The following is a 20,669-nucleotide window of genomic DNA, read 5'->3' on the forward strand; positions in this document are numbered from 1 at the left end:
TGTTCCTTTGGGCCTTTTCAGTTATCTGCATAAAGCAGAGCCATTCTCTGGGTGTGAGAAGGCTGACAGGCAGCTCAGCCAGAGGAATGTTGGGAGGTGCCAGGTAAAAGAGGAGAGGGCCAAGATGGATTCTGTCAAGCCCAGGGGGCCACAACCATGGGGTCACAGCTTCCTGTGAGTTCCAAGCAAGAAGTCCTAAGCATGATTCCTGTGGCTGGGAAAATGACATGAAGGTGGGAGCCCTGAGGTCAGTCCCTCAAAGGGCCCTTCAGGTCACCTCCAGGAAGCCATCCTGGCCTCCTTTACCCTCCTTATTTAGTTAATTTTCCCCTCCGTGGTCTCCAGTGCTAATCCACTGCATCACACTTACCACTCTGTGTTGTCACTGGGTGAATAAAGGAATGAATGGATGGATGAATAAATTCCATCAGTTCTCCCATCACACTTGTGGTCTAGAGAGAACTAAAAATGAGTCTGCTGTGAGTCCTTGGGTCTTGAATCACTTTTACCTTCCTCCCCTCAATTCTTACCATTAAAAAGTGAGTAGAACAGCATGTTCGTTCATCTGTCACATGTTTACTGAGCACCTGCTATGTAAGAAGCACACAGTACACACTAGGTTACAGAATTGCATAAACCTCTAAAATCGTCTCCCTGGGACAAGGATTCTCCGGTCCTTCCCAAATCCTAGTCTAGCGTTTTCCAAGGCACCTTTTTCAGGATGATGATGTGTTCATCCAAAAAGGAGAGGAAAAGAGGGGGTTTCATGGTGAAACAGGGCTCCCGGAGCAGCTCTTGGAGCCTGGACTCGGCCATGAGTGTGGGGGAATCTCCCAAAGGTGAGTTTAGTGTGCCGTGTTCCCCAAACTAGATTGACCACAGGCACTTTTTGCCCCCCAGTGCCATCCGGGGTGACCCACACTGAAGGACCACTCAAGAACTGGGCCTCATCCCTGCTGTCCCCCTGGGCTGCCATCTGGGCTCCTGTGGACCCCAGGGTGCGTGCTCTTCAGGAATAGGACTGCAGTGTGAAGGATGAAGCAGTACAGCTCCTGGGAAAACCAGCCAAACACTGTTGTCACTCACTTCATTCAGCATCTACAGGACGAGCCCCTGTGGTGAGCACTGAGAACACTGAGGAATGAGACCCTAGTGAGGGAGAATCCCTTCCGTGTGTACAGCAGAGAGAATTCAGCCACCACTGTCTGCTTTGTACCACCTCAAACGTGGTCCACTCGGCAAGGGTCATTGTCCCTATTTTATAAATGAGTAAACTGAGGCCAGAGTGAGGATGTGAATTACCCTCAGTTGAACTGGTGGCAGAGCAGAGGTGAACCCAGTGTTTCAAATCATCCAGGCCTAAGCTGGTACTGGACACACAGGGTAGAAACCCATCTCTCTGACACAATAGAAGTCTAGATCCCTTTAGCATAGAGGACTGAGAGACCCCCAGAGAGGGAACAGGCAGCTGGCTGAGGTTGAGGTTTGGCTTCTGACAGGTTGCTCAGCTCAGAGTCCCTGTGACCTGTGACCCAAGGTCGGCACATCCTTTACACAGGGGCTTACTTCCCTGCCTGGGAATTCTGCACCATTGTATCACCTCTCTGGGCAACAGCATGTGACTGCTGTTTGGGGTGCATGTGCTAAACTCATTCTTCTCTGGATTGATTTTTCTCCGTAGAACTTGACCTTTTCTAACATGGGAAATTATATCTTGTCTCCTCTCATAAGAGTGGGGATTTTTTGTCTGTTTTATTCACTGCCATTTTTCCCAGTGCTTGGAACAATGGCTGGCAGACAGTAGGTGCTTAACAACTAGTTGTCAAAGGACTGTGCCCCTTTGGAGAGGCAGAGGATCGCCCCAGACATTTCAGCACCAGGTACCTGGACAGTTCCCGGCCTGCTGAGCCCTTGAGGGAGGCCTGGCAGGATGACTGCGAAAGAGACCTTGAAAGTGTGGCGCCCGCCCTCAGGCTTGGAGCCTCCCAGCTGGAGCTGTGCAGCTCCTTTGCTGAGGCTCAAGCCCTACCCACTCCATTGCCTGCAAACTCACCCCACTCCTAGTATTTCCTTTTTGAGTTCAGCAGTTATTTTTATGTATACATAAAGTCCCGAGCATTTCTCTTTCTCCGTGTTTCTCCTCCCCTTTAGTGTTCATCGTGCCCGGTGTTCTCCGTGTCTCCCTCCTTTGCCCTCTTCTTTCCCCACTTCTTTCCCTTTCCCCTCTCTGTTCCTTCCTCCCCTATCACATCCCTCCTTCTTTCCCCTAATACCTCTGTTCTCCTTATCCCTTCTCACCCTCCTTCATCCTCCTCCCCCTCCTTAGAGGTGTCCTACTTTTGCAGGACTTGAATCTGATTTATAGTAAAGGGGAGGCAGCCTCCCTCCCCCTACTCTATTTATGAAGCAAACATTAAAAACTGAACTACATCAGTTTTGCGGAAATTCTTGATTCTGCCATATTTGCTCACACCCTGAGCTTCTTGCCTGAAATTCTTTTCCCCACCCCAGTATTCACTGGCCCACCCGTCACAGAACTTCTCTTTATCCTTCAGCTATGCCATGTTACCGTCTCCTTCAGGAAGCTTTCCCTGATCCCCAGCGTTTTGATAGCAGCTTCTTTTGGCCTCCACAGTCCCCTGCCTTTCCCTCATTGTGGCCCTAACACTGAGTTCTAAGGGGCTATCTGTCTCCTAACTGGACTTTGAGATCCGTAAAGTCAAGAGCTGTCTCTTATTCAATGTTGAATCTCTAGGGCCTGGTACCAGAGTATTAGCTCAGTGAAGTTTGTTAAATGAAAAAATGCCGATCGGTGGTGATTTCCTGTAGACTCTAGTCTACCTTATACATATAATTATAAATCATCTTGGGCTGCATTTTACAAGCAGTGTTGAAGGAAGCCAGACTAAAGGGCCTTAGAAACTATCAGTTGTACAGAGGAGGAAGTTGAGGCCCCAGTGGTCAGTGACAAGTCTGACTCCTTGCCAGTGCTTTCACTACAGCTCGCAGCTCTCTTGCTTCTGATTCTGTGGCTGGAGCTCCTTGAGGGCAGGAACCAAGACTTAGACATTATTTCCTGGCTTGGTGGGGCACTTTGCCTGTTACCACAATCATTGCCGTTTCCTGGGTGCTTACAAGGTGCCAGGCTCTTTATATGTATTTTCCCCATAGTTTGCAATTCTCACAATATACACAAAGAAGGAAGATACAATTATCCCTATTTACAGATGAACAAACTGAGGCAAGTTAAGAAACTTGCTTATTTACCACTATGTCTTCTAGTTCCTTTCACAGACTTATCTGGGTCCTCTTGCAGCCTCACAAGACTTGTCATCAAACCCATTTTCCAGAGGATGAAACAGAGGCCGAGACTACAGAACCTGTTTCTCTACTTCTGGGATAGTAGGCGGGTTCTCCGATTTGACAGATTCGCACCCTCTGCAGGCGGCGGCGGGCACGCCTGCGACACGGTCAGCCCCGCCCCCCCGGCGCTGGAAACGCCCGAACGCTCCGATCGCTCCTCCGAAGGCCGGGGCTGGGAGAAGCCCGCCTCGCCCGCAGCCGGGACCCAACCTCCCGGCGGTCTTGGTAGTCGTGGCGTTGGGTCAGAGGCATCCCGGGAACCGCTGAAAGGTGGCGGCGCTTTGACTGCCAACACTTCCCTCGTCGTGAGTAACGAACGCCCCGACGACGGTAGCGCTTAGAGGGGAAGGGGAACTTCCCAGGGCTTCCGTGCACAAGCGAGGACACCAGTGCATCAAGCCCTGGGCCTGTTTCCCTGTGTGCTTCTGAGTGTAACCTCCCCCTTCCCAGACCTCAGTTTCCGCATCTGTAAAATGCGGACTCTCCCAGGACACTTCCACGACTGCGGAAAATTAGGATTCCTTCCAGCACTTTCAGAAATTCCATCCCTAGGCAGGCACTGAGAAATCAGAGCTGGAACCGGCTAGTCCGTGGGGCTGCTCCTTCCCTTGCTGCAATAGCATTCCTGAGGCTGGAGAATCTTGGAGGGTGGGGACCAGCCCCTTCCTGGAGGACCAGGCGCCCCACAGCCTGGGGTGGTGACAGACAAGAGATATGGCCATGGAAGTAACAAGTGACAGTAGTAGCTCAGATTTATTGAGCACTTACCATGGGCCCGGCCTTGTGTGAAGCCCATCACGTGTGTTATTTCCACCTCAGTACAGCCCTGCCTGGTGGGTACTGTTCTTATCATCCCGTTTACTGATGGGGCATTGGAGGCCCAGAATCACAGAGCAGTTCACTCCAGCCAGTAAAAAACTGGAACTTTGTGGTCCATTGATGGTGCGCTCTGCCTGCCTGTGTATTATTCTTAGGAAGACCCAAGTCTTCCCTGAGTCTCAGTTTCCCCTTCTGTAAAATGAGATGCTTAGACTGGAAGGCTCTGAACATTGTTTCTTGAGCTGATGTTCTTCGATTTTGGGGACCATTGACATGATATCCCGAGTCTTAGGTTTGTTCATAATTACCTGTGACTTGGACCGAGTTTCCTGTATGTCTGGACGTCAGTCCCGCCCCCTAAGATATGGAGACTAGATAATCCCAATAGCGAGGGCACCTTCCAGCTTTAATATTTTATGATTGCAGATGAAGAGACAAGCTGAGGTTTGGCAAACTGTGCATCCCCTGAGACTCTGTCATGAATGTGTTTCTGCCAGTTCACTCAGAATATCCCAGTGGGAGGCTTCCAAGGACAGATGTCCTGCACAGGTGAAGGGGAGCAGCCACCTTCAAACAGTCAGCAGTAACTGCTGGGAGAGGCTACTCCCTAATGGTTCAGGGCTTACCTCTGAGGTCAGACCAATCCAAGACTGAATGTCAGCACTGCCACTTCCCAGCAGGGCACCTCACCCACCTTGTGTGGGTGAATATCCAAGAGGCATAAGACCCCAAAATGTCAAAAGAGTTCTGGATTTAGGAGTCAAAAGAACTGGTGTAAGACCCTGTGACGTTGGAGTGGCATCATGTGATTTGGGACAGGTGGTTGAACCACCCACCCCACCCCAGACCTCATTCCTCTCTTCCTTGCCTTCTTTCATCATCCATTCAACAAACGTTTCCTGAGACCTATACCAGACCTGGGCCTGCAGTGGAGATACAGCCACAAAGAAGACAGGGCCTCAGTTTCCCTCATCACCAACAAGTAAAGAGCCAATTTTCTAAGAACTGATAGAGGGGCAAGCCCAGGGGCTGTGGGGGCCACGGATGGGGCTGTTGACCCAGCGTGTGGTGAGGGGCAAGTTGGGGAGTCAGCGGTGAGTCTCGGTTCAGTGCCTGTGGCTTTCGCCAAATCACTAGCCTCTCTGAGCCTCAGTTTCACCCTCTTCCCCATGGCCTGATGGCACCACTTTCAGGATGGGGTGAGGGTAGAGGAGAGGAGGGCTTCCTGTTCGGAATAGGCCAAGAGGAAGAACATTGGTGTGGGAATTGGGGATCTGGCCCTAGTCCCCACCCTGCCTTGTTTCACTGGGTGACCCCAAATACCTCCCCAGAGGGAGCCAGGCTGCCTGGTCTTCTATGGACAAATGCACATGGGCAGTGGAAGTACCAGGAAGGGTGAGCAATCAGGGAGAGTTTCCCAAAGGAGATGGCATAGCTGAAGCCTGAAGGATTGAAAGCAGGGGTCAGGAGAGAGAATTGGAGATAGGGTCCCGGGGCCTGGGATTTCCCTACCGTGTTTTCTCAAAAATAAGACCTAGCTGGACAATCAGCTCTAATGTGTCTTTTGGAGCAAAAATTAACATAAGACCTAGTCTTATTTTAGTATAATATAAGATTCGGTGTGATATGATATGATATGATATGATATGATATATAAATAATATACCCGGTCTTATATTAATGTTTGCTTCAAAAGACGCATTAGAGCTGATTGTCCGACTAGGTCTTATTTTTGGGGAAACACGGTAGCAGAACCCCTGAGTGTGACAGAGGAACTTGGGGTGGGGCCCTGGGTTCAGGAAGAAGGGAGGGGAGGAGGGGGGTAGTTACTGAGCTCCAAGATTCACTGTCTGGAGGAGTTAGTGACAAAGAACAGAATCGCTGGGGTCATGCGAGCCTGGATTTCAATACTACCCATCATTGGTTCATTGAGGGCTCTCGGTAAGGTTTACACCTGTTTAAGCCTCAGTTACTGCCATGTGAGAAATGGGTGTAATAAATGGGTGATGGATATTATATGACTCCATTTATACGAAATATGCAGAATAGGTGAATCTATAGAGAAGAAGGTTGATTAGTAGTTATCTAGAGGTGGAGAGATGAAGGGATTGAGGGATGCTAGTTAAAGAGTACAGGGTTTCGTTTTGGGGGCATGAAAGTGTTCTAAAATTAATTGCAGTGATGGTTGCACAACTCTGAATATACTTAAAACCATTGAATCATACATGTTAAGTGATTGAATTGTTAAAAAAAAAACAAAAAACGTTGTTAGGAGGATTAGATGAGATGCTACATGCTGGGCATATCATAAGTGCTCCCTAAATGCTAGCTATCGCTGGCATTGTTTATTCCTGGCAGTAAGTCCAGCCTCTCCCAGAGGGCTCCATGAGGAGGCAAAGGGCCCTGGTCCCAGTGGCCCACCACTGGCTGGCTGAGGGGCCCCAAGCAAGGCACATAACCTCCCTGCATCTCAGTTTTCTCATCTGTGAAATGGGGATGATTTTCCAGGCCTTGGCCACCTCTTGGGATACTGTGAAGCTCAGATCAGACCAGGGGTTTTGCCATATACAGATGCAAGGATGTGTCTCTGCTTACGTGGAGAAGGGTGGGAGCATTGGGTGTCCCCTTTCTACCCCCAGTGGCGCTGGCTTCATGCATCCACTCATCTTATGTACTGAGTGCAGATTGCGTTTAAGGCACCTGGCAGAGGACGCAGGGACCAAGACAGACAAAGCCTCCTCCCACCCGGAGCTCAGAGCCAGGGAGGAGGGGCACACAAGTGTCTCCAGGACTAGGATGGAGCAAGTCAGCCGTGCAGGTCATGTCATTCTGGGCCTCAGTGACCTCATCTGTAAAATAGGGGGAAATAATGCCTCCTTCATCTGGTTGCGGGAACCATTATTGTCCTTACTGCTCTCATTAATATCACGATCATCATCCATCAAGTGCCTCTTCAGCTATCTTGTCACATCGTGAATTATGGCAGGGCTGCAGCTCCCCTGTCCCTGCCCCAGACCATCCCCTCCCCCATGGCAAGATCTGGATGCCCCTTCCTAGCAGGGCCTTTTCAGACTCAGCCCCAGGGCCTGAAGAAGCTTCTCCTCCATCCAGCCTCAGGCCCCCTTTCTGCAGCTTTCTCCAGGCCCAGCCACTAAAGGCATGACCCCTGGGCCTGTAGGCCTGACCAGGCAGGGAACTGAAGCCCCCTCCTGCCCTCTCCTTCTGCCCAGCTGCAGGGTAAGGTGACCAGGCCACCCCCGGCAGATTTTTCAGGGCATTCTGCTCTCACTGCGGCTGGAGCTGGACCGTGCTGAGCCCGATCAGCATCTCCTCCCACATCCCTCCCTCTACAGAACTGCAAGCCGTGCTGGGGACTCAGCCAGGGCTGCAGCCACCGCCACAGCATCCCCGTTGCCATGGAGAGCAGAGGGCATGGACTGCGGAGATGCTTCCCCTGTGAGGTGCTTGTCCCCCCTCCAGAGCCACAGCACCTTTTCATGGCGCACTCAGGTCTCTGTCCAGCAAAACTGCCTGCAGCCACTCCTTGTCCCTGTTTTCCTGGCTCCCACTTGCAGACAGTCATGTTTTCTCAGACCTGCTGGGCTTTCCTGGACACCTGGGATCACGGGGCAGGTTGTACATTGAGAAGAAGGACGATGTCCTATCCCAGCCCTGCCATACATGGGCTGGGCAGCCTGGAGTAGATTATGGCATCTCTATGGGCCTCAGTTTCCCCATTTGGGAATGATCTTGAAGGTGTCATCACTGATATCCATACTTCTGATTTTCCCACTTAAAATACGATCCTATAATGGTATCTTTCACGTTGGAACTGAGTCTCCTGTGTGTCTGAACAGGGACCTTGACAACCAGGCCAGGCAAATAAGAGAGAGGTAGGACACGGTGGGTGATGGCGGTGATGGAGAAGCCTAGCTTTGCAGCCCCATGGCCTTGGGCAGGACTCTCCACGGCCCCCAGGCGAGTCCTCACCCCCGCGCCTCAGTCTCTTTATCCATAACTCAGGAGAGTCAGACCTGAGTTATTGGAGGTAAATCCCTGTGTCACACTAGCAGGTGACAATAAACAAGAGCCTTCTTCCCCTTTCAGGCCCAGTCCAGCCCCCGCGCCTGGGGCTGTCCAGGGCCCTGCAAGACAGTGTCAGAAATGGGGGCTGGACTGGCGATGGGTATTTTGTGGCCAAGGTGGTTCTGAGGGTGGGTTAGGGGGCGTCCCTGTGTCTCCAGGTAAACTGTGTGATCCCAGCTCAGTGGTGAGCAGGAAGTAGGAGGCCATGAGGCCCCTGAGCCACATACACGGAGCAGGCAGGGCCAGGGGAGCTGGTGGGGCAGGACTGGCCTCTAGAAAGAGCACACTGTGTATCTGAGTCTGAGGGAACCTTTCTGATACAGCCCTTGGAGACTGTCTGGTCCTGTCTAAGGAGTTGTTTGTCTTGTTTTAATTTTCTTTCTGAGACCATCAGACCAAATCATCCAGGAAAGCCCCTCACATAAACTCATGGCAGAGCTGTCCTGGAGGAAAAGTTTCGATGGCCTGGAGTTTTCCTCTGAAAAATCCCTGAGGGGGATACTGAAGTACCCAGGAAGGGTCTCAGATCTGCCCATGGTGGCACATGGCATTTGAGGAGAGAGCTGTGCTTAGGCCACGGGCTTCTTGACTCCCTGGAAGCTGAGAGCACTGACTCTGGAGTTAGTCAGACTAGCAGCAAATCCTGACTGTAGCTCAGTGACCTCGGACAAGCCCCTGTATCTCGTTAGAAGCGGATGCCAGTACCTCCTCACAGGGTATGTGGAGGGGTGGAGGGGCTTATTCTAGTCAGCTACCCACACAGTCCCCAGGAGTGAAGTTGTCATGGTTCCCAAGGGGTCAGTCCCCAGGCTAGCATAATAACCTGGGTTGCCCCCGGGGTCCCAGAACTGGGAGAGCTCCCCACATTCCCCCCGCTCTTCCTGCTCCCTCCCAGGCCACATCGCCAGCAGGAATTTGTCCTCTGCAGGGATGTGCAGGGAGAAAGTCTCCTTTTTTGATGAAGCAGCAATGAGGTGATGTCTGGGTTTTTTATATCCCCATTGCTGAACTGGTGCCAGACGCAAGAATCCAGGCTAGATTCCATCAGTTACATTTGTCCTTTGGACTCTTGGCCCTACGGGGACCTTTCGGGGGTCCAGCCCGAGACCCAGCAGCTAGAAAGAAGTTGGCCAGGGCCAATGAGCGCAGTTCCGAGACTTAGCACCTCCACTGGAAACTCAGGCAGTCCTTGAGAGAATGCCTCATTCAAGAGTTGTTTTCTTTAAAAACAAACATTATTATTATTTTTTCCTTATCAAAGTAAGAACCCCTTTGAGGTGTAGGAATTAACATTAACCCCGTTTTGGAGCATAAACGGAGGCCTAGATAGGTCGCTTACCTCACACGTAGGAATACGGTTATGTCAAGTCACGGTCTTAGTACTGCTAACCCATTGTCGATTGCGTTTCAGAAGCCTGAGTCCTTATTCCCACTCTGATCAATGGTCTGGAGACAGTGGTTGGTGATAATATTATAGGATCATATTTTAAATGGGAAAAAAAAAAATCCCTAAAAGTGGCACACACTTGTTTAAAAAAAATTCAGTCATAAAAATGTCTGAGGTACACAGTGGAAGCCCCTGAACACCCCCTGACATTCCCTAAAGATAAGCTCTGGAACTATTTATTATGTAGAATCCTACAGATTTTTCTATACATTTACAATTAAATGTTAATATGTTTTAATAAGATTACAGTATATATTCTGTTTCGCACCTTGCTTTTTATAAGTAACAGTAGCTCCTGAAATGCAGACATTCTTAAGCAGGCAGATTCATGGCAAATCTATCAAGTGGGGGAAGCAAATCTATCAAGTGGTAAAGTTTTGTGCAAAATTATGTAGGGGTCGAGGGTGTGTGTGAGCGGTTGGGGGATAGTGACCATGACTGTCCTCAGAATCTTTAAAAAGATTCAGACCCCAGCACCTTGTTTTTCAGGTGGAGAAAGCGAGGCTGAGAAGGGAAGGGACAGGTGAGTGGGGAGCCCAGCCCCTAAGATGGCCTGAAGGATGAAGGCGAGAACGCTGCAGTCACCTGTCCCTGGGCATCCTGCCCTGGCCCTGGAGCCGAGCTGCGCCCTGCAGAGCCAGAAAGAGGGCGAGGGAGTCAGCCCTGCCCAAGCTACCAGGAGAGGCCTCTGCAGTCTCTGCAGGGAGAGTTACAGGCGCTTGGGGAGGTTACAGAGAAAAAGGCTGGTGCAGCCCTTGGGGAGGACGCTGCCCGCAGCACCGGCAATGAGCCAGCTTCTGGTTGGGCCTGGCTCCTCCAGGCTCAGGAAAGCTCTCCAAGGGGCAGGCCTGCAGCATGGGGGTGGACGAGGGCAGGGGTCAGAGGGCGCTGTTGCGATCAGGATATCCCCCGTCTCCTGGTTCTAGGACCCAGACGCTGAGGAAGAAGGGTGCTGAGCACAGAACCGCCCAGGCTCTTGTTACTGTGCTGTGAGTATTATCAGTGCATCCAGCAGCCTTAATGGAGCTCAAACTGCTCAGGACTTTTCTAGCTGCCCTGGAAGGGTCTGATATCACCAATCATGGCCACCCACCATCGAATGTGTCTTCTATGTGGGCCTGTGCCAAGCATGGTGCAGGCACACACTTCAGCTTTCAACCTGCCCAACAACCCCTGAGGGGGCAGTTCCTGCTATTCTCCCACTTTACAGTGACTCAGTGAGGACAAGGGCACTGCCCAAGGCCATTGGGGTCAGCAGTGGCGCCGTGCAGTTTTCAGCCTAGTTTTCCCAGTGCTGGAGCCCTGTGTTCAACCACAGCCACTCCTCTGCCCTCGGGGGAGGGACTGCACCCGTGGAGGAGTTTTTGTTCTGTGTGAACTTTTTTACCATAAGTGCATGTCACTTTTGTAGTTAAGGGGGAACTTTTTTTTTTAATCTGCATTTCTGAAATTATTAGCAAATAGTCGAGCTTAAGTGTCTTACAAGTCCCATTAGTCTGGGATGCTGCAGGCCTCCTGTTCCTGGGCAACCCTTCTAGCCACCACCTTCCTCAGACCCAGCCTTAGGGCCAGGAGAAACTCCTTCCATGGGGTTCTTGGCTTCAAAGCAGGGTAGGCTTCCTGGATGAGGAGGTTCGTGGACTGGTGGGAGTGGGGTGGAGGGCAGCAGGAAGGCCTTCCAGGCTGGGTGTACAGCCTCGACAAAGGCTCAGAGTGTGCAGGAGTGTAGGCTTATTCCTGGAATATGAGTATTGGCCCAGAAGGACTTGTAGAAGGCTCCTAAGAGCAGAAAGTTCTGTGTTTTAGCCTGGAGGGCAAAATGGCTTCCTTATACTTGGTGAAACAGCCAGGGTGACATAGGAGGCAGAGAGTCTGTCCAGACTACCTTAAGCTGCTGCTTATATCATTTCTTCCTTCAGCCCACCCGTCTTTATTTACTTAGCCCTACGGAGCACTAGACTTTGAGCTTCCAACTCCTAAGACAGAAGCATGCATGACATGGGAAGGAACAAGCACACAGGGTGGCAGTTAAAAAACAGGCTTTGAAAAGAGCCTGACAGACAAGAGTTTGATTCTCTGCTCCAACCCTTAATAACCCTGTCATCAAAATATTGACTGAGCACCTGTTATGTACCAGGCCCTATATTAGGAGACCAGAGTTAGGAGGACATAGACATGTTCTCTGCCTACACAGAGCTCAGAGCCCAAGGATCTCTGAGCCTCAGTTTCCTCATCTGTATAATAGAGATGATAATAGTACCCCTCACCCCAGGCTGTGTGTGTGTGTGTGTGTGTGTGTGTGTGTGTGTGTATAGACTGAGTTAATGGCAGGTACCTCGTATAGTTAGTGTTCAATATACAAGGCAATTATAATGGATGAATTTAGGAAGTGCAGGGCTATTGAAGCTTCCTGGGTGAATTCTGCCTCAGTGCTCTGCTTCAGCCAACCTTTATTGAGCACTTACTATATACCAGGAACTAGGCCAAGCAGTTTGGCATTCATTACCTCATTTCATCCTCTGGCAACTTTATGAGGTGGGTACAGCTCCCCATTTGACAGATGAGGAAACAGGCTCAGAGAGGTAAGTTAACCAGGCCAAGGTCACACAGTGATGGATTCACACCCAGAGCTCTTGCAGCCAAGTCTATTGCACTTGCCAGGACACAGCCTAGGGACCTACTGGAATTATTCTGTAAGCCAAGGAATGTGATGTCCTTTGTTAACACGTGGTCCCTTCCTTGTAAAGTGGGAATGACAACCCTTTTCAACTACTAGGTTACCTGCGCTTGGTAGTTATCCTTGTGGTCTCTGGAGTAAAAGCCTGGATTTGATTCCCAGCTCAATCACTTCCTTGCTATATGACTTGGGTTGGTTACTCAGCGTCTCTGAGCTACAATTTTCTCACCTGTGAAATGGGTTGCTAATATCAACCCTGCAAAGCAGTTGTGAGGTTAAACATGAGACAATTGATCACATACATTTACTACAGTGCCTGTGAGTTGGAAAAGCACAGTAAATGGGGTGGCACCATTGTCACTGTCATTGTTTTGGGTCACAGCTGCCCCTTCCTTGCCATGTTTCAGTCTCAGCTTCCCCACCACACACTATGAGCATGGTATGGGGCCCAGCCTCAGGCCTGTGGGGACCTGGAGGCCACTCCTGCTACCCACATGGCCGCTGGGCCCAGGCTGACCCAGACTGCCCTGGCCTTTGGTTTTCCCAGCATCACCCCTGAGGCCAGGGTCAGACCCCCCACATATGTTCCCGGTGAGCTGATGAGGCCTTCTCACATTCTCGCTCTTAGTATCTAAGTCTTCATTCTCTAGAAGGGTACAGGTCCTCTCTGCAAGGTGCTGGAGAGCATGGAGGACGAGACAGACATGGAGCCTGCACTCAGTTTCTGGCCTGAAGGTGAGACATCCACACAAACCGGACGGATGCTGAGAGTACAGTCCCATCAGCACATCTAATAATGGAGCCTAACCCGGAGGTGAAGGTCAGGGTGGATGCCCTGGGGGGAGGGGAGCAGCCTGAGCAGGGAAACAGCCCCATCTGAGCCAGCTGGAGTCAGTGGCTTCACTTCCCAAGGCCTTTTGTCCCACCTGCTCCGCTGCTTCCCTTCTTATCACAGCCAGCTTGGGTGTGTCTGGGCTGATCTCAGGGAGACAGGCTCTGCTGGGCCCACCCGCCCAGATGTTTACTCCCTGAGCTCTGAGGGCGGCCCCTCAGGACTCTGGGCCATGGCTGAGCCTGGGGCGGTTGGTGTCTACTATGACATTGACCCCTCCTGTCTGAATTTCTTCTCGGACCCTGCCTTCCCTACCTCCTCCCCTCTTCAGCGACCAAGGGTATAGGCTCAGCTCACTCATCTTCTCTTGTTCTCCTGCCTTCCCACCCCGCCACTCAACCTCAGCTCCACCACCAGCACCACCCACCTTGTATAACTCATCTTCTCTCCTGCACCCACCTGCCACCTTCCTGCTCCTTAGTCCTGGCCTCTGGGAAGTTTCAGGTTGGCCCTTCAGGGACAACCACCAGATGCTACTGGGGGACCCATCACAGACTCCAGCAATGTCCTCTTCAAGAACAGTGTCTTCTTGGTGCCCAGGCAGGTGAGCCAGGTGTGGGGCAAGGGGATCAGCCAGTTTGGGGGTTACTGAATGAAGGAGCAGGCAGGAGGCCAGGGCTGGGGGGACATCCACAGGAGGTTATGAGGGGTTCCATTATCTAGTGGGTTTGGGAAGCTGGAAACCAAAGTTCATCTTCTCGCCTGAGACACCCAACAAAGAAGTGGTGCCGTGGGTAGTCTCATCCTGGCCTGAGTTCAGGTCACTCTGTCACCCTGATGAGGCCTAGGAGGTGGGTCCTGCCTCACTCTCCAGGCCTCTGGAGCTTCGGTGCCCCATGCTATAGCCCCACATGCCATATTCCCACCTGGACCCCTGGGCTCCACTGGGCTGGAGCTCTGCCAGCAGAATCTGCTTGTGCGTGAAAGAAAGGGAGGCTGACGTTGGGCAACTGAAGGAGTAGGTGAGCGTATGGGAGAGGAGGTGGGCTCAGCAAACAGGGCCAGCCCCTCTCAGGGTTTACAGTCATGACCACAGCTATTTTCAGCAGAGGCATCTATGCATCACTTGGCATTTTCACACTTGGGTTTTTGTCCACTGCTTCCATTGTGGCAGGGGGGAGGGTACTGTTATCATCCCCATTGTGCAGATGAGCAAACAGAGGCTCAGGGAAGGCAACTGACTTGCCCCAAATCACGCAGCCAGGCCAAGCCTTCTGGCTTTCAACATCCTGCTGCACAGGGAGTGGCCGGAAAGTATTCTCTTTCTACACCCCCAGCTGTGGCCTGGCTAGTGCCAGGGTGCACGTCGTCCTGGTGCTGTACCACCACCACTATGGCCACGTCCATTACTAAGGACCCGCTGCCGAGGAGGCACTGTGCCAAGTGCTCCACATTCATTAACACAGTAAATTCTCCCAGTGACTTCCAAAGGGAGACACTGTTCCCATTTTACAGAAGATGGAAAAGGAGGCAGCGGCAGGTTAAGGAACTTGCCCACGGTCACACAGCTAGAGCCAGCACTGCAACCCAGGTCCTCTTTCTCTTTTTAAAAGTAGAGAGATAATTCACATACCGAACATACACCAGTTTAAAGTGTAAAATTCAGTGGTTTTCAGTATATTCCCCAAGTTTGGCAACCATCACCTGACTCCAGAACGTTCCCCCCCCCCAAAAAAAAAAAGACCCCATTCCCACTAGGTGTCACTTTCCATTCTATCGTCCCCAGCCCCTGAGCAACCGCTAATCTCCCTTCTATCTCTATGGATTTGCCTACTCTGGACATTTTATATAAGTGGGATAATACACTGTGGCCTTTTCTGTCTGGCTTCTTTCACAGAGCATAATGTTTTCAAGGTTCATCCATGTTGTAACATATGTCAGTACTTCATTGCTTTGTATAAATACAGACATTCCTCCATTGTATAGATAAAGACATTTTGTTTCTCCATTTATAACCTAGGTCCTTTTAACCAAAAAGCCGTGAGCTTTTCCTGGTGGTCTTGGGTGCCAGCCGCATGAGCTTGAGGTTGTGGGGGCTGTGGCCTCACTGTTCCACCTGGCACATTCCAACATGGTCCAGGTCGATGAATGTATGGCCAAGGAGCTGAGGTGCTACTGCATCAGCAATGGTTCAAGAGGAAGGTTGGCCAAATGGTATGGACATTCAAGGCCCCTGGAACTGCCCAGGGGCTTCCAGGGGCTCCTGTCCTGCCTCAGAGGGGTTGTAGGTAGACTCAGAGTGTGAGAATATGGAGATTCCCCAGAGATGAGCTCACTCACCCACTCCTTGCTGTTGTTAGAGATGGTAGCATTAATAGTGACAGGAGTGGTGCGGTCCGTTGTAAAAGCTCAATACAGAGCCAGCCTGGGGGGTAGGGGGTCCACACGGAGTTGGTTGGCTCACTTTCCTGAGCAGCTACTGTGCCCTTGACCTTCATTTGGCTCTCTGTGTCTGGAGGGCGTTGGTGGTTGGGAAACGACTCACATAATAAGAATCACCACCTGCTTCACATTCATTATCTCATAGCGACCTCACAATAGCACCTTCCAGATAGCTCTCATTTTTACAATTGAGTCAACTGACGCCCAGAGAGGTGAAGTGACTTGCCCAAGGTCACACAGCTACTGATTTAAACCTTGGTCTGTATGATGCTCAAAGCTGGGTCTGTATGCCCTGCTCAGACTTGCCTTCTTCAGGGAGCCCTCTCCAGGCCCTCACCACTGCCCTGTCTCCAGGCTCTCACCCCTGTCTGGTGCTTTGACCTCACAAATGGGAGCTGTCTGTTGAAAGGTCATCGTCCTGTCAACTGGCCAAAATAATTCTCCAGATAATCCACCAAAAGAAAATGATTTATTCGGGGGAAGAAAAAGAAAAGGAACCACCAAGGAGTGCAAACACACTTGGGGCCGGACTGCCCTCCGGCAGCCCATGTGGAAAAAGGAAAAGGAGCCCACCTCACCATGGCTCCCCGCTTTACTGGCATCCCTACCCATGGCGGTTACCACAGAGTTCAACAGGAAGTGAAGACTAGAGAGTCAACAAGGGGCCCAGCGCCACCCACAGTCCTCCCAGCGCTATGGTTAAGCATCTTAAGATGTCAGTTCACTTTCAACATTCCCACATCTTGATCAAGATCTTTTCTCTAAAAGCATCATTGATCAACAGTCAGGTCTTCTGATCTCAGGTTTTCCAGTGTCCAGCTTTTTGTCCCTCGATGTCTGTTCAGCCTCTAGTTCCTCGATGTCAGAAGTGCGTCTTCTGGGTGTCATCTCTAACCATCGTGGGGAAGAGTGCATGGATCAGGAAACAACTGGTGTCCAGTGTCGACCGGCATCAGAAGCAGAACTTAAATAGATCAAAGTTAAAGATAGAATTAGAACAGAACAACCCAGCTTATGTGGCGGGCAGAGACCAGGAAGTCAAGTTCCTTAGGGGTCACCTGCTTTAAATCTTGACAGTTTTAGTTTCAGGTCACTAGACTGTGTGCTTTTCCAGTCAGGGTTTGGTGCCCTTTTTAGGTGTGACGCATATATCCAAGAGTCTATTCCCTGTAGTTTAGCAGCACAGGGGTTAGTCAACAGCACTTGGTAAAGGCCCTTCCACTGTAGCTGGAGGGAATCCTTTTTGAGGTGTCTTTTCCAATAAACAAAATCTCCAGGTTGTAAAACATGAATTTTTAGTTTTTCACTTCCCTGGAGTATATGATAAAATGATTGCTTGACTAAACCATGATTATTGTCGACAGAATCAATGAAGCCTTTACAATACTCAAGTCTGTCTCCTTTCACCAGTAGTGGATCAAGAGAAGCATAGGGCGTCCTGTGATTATCTCAAAAGGCGAGAGCTTATGCGTCCCAAAAGGAGTAGATCTGAGATTTGAAAGAACTAATGGCAATGCTGTTGGCCAAGGCATTTGAAGAGTTTTTGTAAATTTTGCCAATTGCGTCTTAATAATACCATTAGTGCGTTCAACCAATCCTGAAGATTGGGGATGGTAAGCACAGTGAAAATGTTGCAGAACTGGCCAAACAGCACAGACTTGCTTTAGCACCTGACCACTGAAATGAGTTCCTCCATCACTGTGGAGTGCAAGGGGAGTTCCCCATGTAGGCGTAATCTTCTCTAATAGTACTTTAGCCACTGCAGATGCATTAGCTTGTCTGCAAGGGAAGGCTTCAGTCCAGTGAGAAAACACATATCATGACTAGAACATGCTTGTATCCATGAGATGGGGGAAGCTGTATGAAGTCTAGTTGCCAAACCTCAAGTGGTCCATGTAGCAATTTAAAATGTCCAGGGGCAGTGTGAGTAGGTTTCCCTGAGTTATACTTAGGACACATGGGACACCTGAGGTAGGCACATTTCACAGTCTTATTAATATTTCCCCACCAATACTGGTGCATGAAAGCTACCATTTTGTCAGTTGACCAATGGTTCAACGCATGTACAGTGGTTAAAAGTAGGTATTTCAAACTTTCCGGTAGGACTGGGTTGTTATATGGTCTAAACCAGGGTCTCTTTTCCTTATTAAACCAGGAATTGTTGGATTTCCAGTTATGTTTTTCTTCTTCAGAAGCTAATTGTTGGGCTTTTCTGGCCAGTTTTTCTGAGTTATCAGCTGGAGAAGCTTCCCTCTGGACCATGACAGAGACCTGACTATTTCTGATGTCTTTAAGGGCAGCGTTTTTAGCAGAACTGTCAGCCAGGTGATTCCCTTTGGCTTCCAGGGAGTCAAATTTAGAGTTTCCCGGAATCTTAATAATGGCTAAAGTATCAGGTAAAAGTAGAGCACCCAGTAATTTCTGCACATATAGACCATTCTTAATTTTATCTCCATTGGAGGTAAGGAAACCACGTTGTTTCCACAGCATTCCAAAGTCATGAGCCACCCCAAAGGCATATCTGCTCTCAGTATAAATGTTGACAGCTTTACCCTTTGCTAAAATGCAAGCTCCAGTGAGGGCGTATAATTCAGCCTGCCGTGTCGAAGTGGCCAGGGGCAAAGGTGCTGCCTCAGAAGGAGTTACAACAGCGTAACCAGCATAGTACTTACCATGGTCATTTCTTAAGTAAGAACCATCGGTAAACCATGAGAAATTAGCTTTACCAAGAAGAGTTTTCTGCAAATCATCTCTAGGAGTCAGGAGGTGATCTGTTAATGTCAGGCAGCCGCGAGGGGCTTCCTTGGTCTCGGAAGGAAGAAAAGTAGCTGGATTGAGATTATTACAATGTAAAAGGGTTATATGGGAAGCAGTTAATAAAAGCATTTCATAGGAAGCAAGACAGCTGACTGAAAGATGCTGGGTATGACAAGAATTCAAGGGAGTTTTTACTGCATGAGGCACAAGATAGAAGGGATCCTGCAACAATCTTCTCTGTGGCCTTAACCAGGAGGGCAGTGGCAGCAACAGCTCTGAGGCAAGGAGGGGATCCGCGAGCCACAGGGTCCAGTTATTGACTATAGTATCCTATAGTCAATATGTTGATCCCCTTGCTTTTGAGTGAGCACCCCAAGGACATTTCCTTCTTTTTCCATGTACAAAAAGGAAGAAGGAAAATCAGATAGTTAGGATACCCAAGAGAAGGGGGGTTTGTTAAACTCTCCTTCAAGGCCTTGAAATCCATGTCACCCTGTTCTTCCCATGAAATTGGGTCTGGACTGCCACTCCTTAACAGGACATACAGAGGTTTTGCCATAAGAGAAAGATTTGGGATCTAATTTCACCAATAGCTGACTCGTCCAAGAAAACCTCGTAACTGATGCTTCGTCTTGGGCCTCGGAAAAGTTAGGACGCCATGGAGCCTGTCTGGATCCAGGCACAGACCCTGTTTCGATATCAGACGTCCCAAGTAGTGAACCTGAATATGGGCAAATTGTAATTTCTCTTTAAGACCTTAGGTCCCTTTAAGGCCAATCGTGTCAACAAATGGATGCTATCATCCTGTGAGAAAACCTGAGAAGAACAAAGAAGTCATCCACATATTGTAACAAAGTAAAACCTTTAGGGGAAATTATATCATCCAAATTGGTCTTCAGAATCTGTGAAAAATAAGAAGAGCTGTCAGTAAATCCCTGAGGCATCACAGTCAGGTAAATTGCTTTCCTTCCCAAGTGAAAGCGAAAAGCTATTGGCTAGCTTCCTCAACCGGGATGCTAAAGAATGCACTACATAAATCAATTACTGTAAAGAATTTACTTCCAGTTGGAATGGATGCCAGCAGCGTATGAGGGTCAGGAACAACAGGGTGTCGAGAGATGACAATGTGGTTTATTGCTCGGAGGTCCTGGACAAACCTCCACCCTCGTCCCTTTGGCTTTCTCACAGGTAGAACAGAAGTGTTACAAGGGCTAGTGCAAGGGATAAGTAAGACCCTGAGTTATGTAATCTTCTACTATGGGCTTCACACCTTGGATGGCCTCTTTACTTATAGAATATTGATTAATTCTAGGCAGAAGCTTTGAAGGATCGATTTGAATCTTGATAGGAAGTGTACTGTAAATCCTGCCAATATCAGTTGGAGATTTTGCCTATAAAGATGGTAGTTGGTCCAATAGGGACCACTGATCAGTACTCTCAGATTCAGTTACTGCACCATCAGAGAGAGCACAAATGAAAGATGCTGAAAGGTCTTGCAATTCACCTGATTGATGATTCTGATGGTTACCGTCAAACTCTAATATTATTTCTCCTTTTCGAGAAAAAGATATTCCAACATGATACTTCTCTAAGAAGTCTCTGTCTAATAAATGGGTAGGGGCAGAAGAACTAAGGAGAAAACAATGTTCGTCTTTTAAGGGACCTAGACAAAAGGGAATAGGTTCAGACATGTGAACCTGTTGAGGTTTATTTGAAATCCCCTCTATGTGAAATGTCTCATTACTCCGAGATATTTGTTTACAACAGTGGGGTTGACCGCTGAGAGTGTAGCATTGGTGGCAATAAGAAGAAATCGTTTCCTCCCCAATCTGAAGAGAAGTCTCTCCAAGATGATTAAGGGGAAGGATGGGGAAAAACTCGTGTAGTTCCTCAGAGCCCCGTCACTGGGGTTTAGGGAGGCCTGAAAGAGGTTGGTCAGAAGGCAGAGCGTTTTGTGCGCTTAAACTTATGGCAATCTCTTTTCCAGTGTCTTTGCTCCTTGCAGTAATGGCAAAAAGTTGCAGTTCTCTGGTTTCCCACAGACCCTCCCATTTGTCTCTGTTCAAAATCAAATGTCTTGGCAATCTGACTTCTAGGCGGTCTGCCTAGGGTATGAGAGAACTCATCGGCCAAATTTAACCAGTCTAGGGTAGGCATTTTTCCATCCCATTCTAGATCTCTTAACCAGGAGGGCAAGGTCTTCATTCAGCCCATTGACAAACAAAGAATTAAAAGCCGTCCATGTG

General features: G+C 49.6%; 1 protein-coding gene across 6 annotated transcripts in view; it reads left to right on the forward strand.

Moving 5' to 3' along the window:
* Window positions 1-20,669, forward strand: part of LOC109453418 (uncharacterized) — a 29,987-nt gene that overhangs the window by 2,167 nt on the left and 7,151 nt on the right. The window contains exons 2-5 of one of the 6 annotated variants that reach the window (XM_088800949.1): window positions 3,283-3,668; window positions 7,536-7,643; window positions 10,205-10,238; window positions 10,642-15,215. In XM_088800949.1, coding sequence (XP_088657075.1) covers window positions 3,283-3,668; window positions 7,536-7,643; window positions 10,205-10,238; window positions 10,642-10,655 — 542 coding nt within the window. In that variant the 3' untranslated portion in view covers window positions 10,656-15,215. Of the gene's footprint in view, window positions 1-900; window positions 1,119-3,282; window positions 3,669-7,535; window positions 10,066-10,204; window positions 15,216-20,669 lie in introns of those variants that run through there. The other 5 variants (XR_016022378.1, XR_016022379.1, XM_088800948.1 and 2 more) reach the window with 5 other exon arrangements.

Source organism: Rhinolophus sinicus, chromosome 9, assembly GCF_057876585.1.
Source record: "Rhinolophus sinicus isolate RSI-liver-muscle chromosome 9, RSI-T2T, whole genome shotgun sequence".
Lineage (NCBI taxonomy): Eukaryota > Metazoa > Chordata > Mammalia > Chiroptera > Rhinolophidae > Rhinolophus > Rhinolophus sinicus.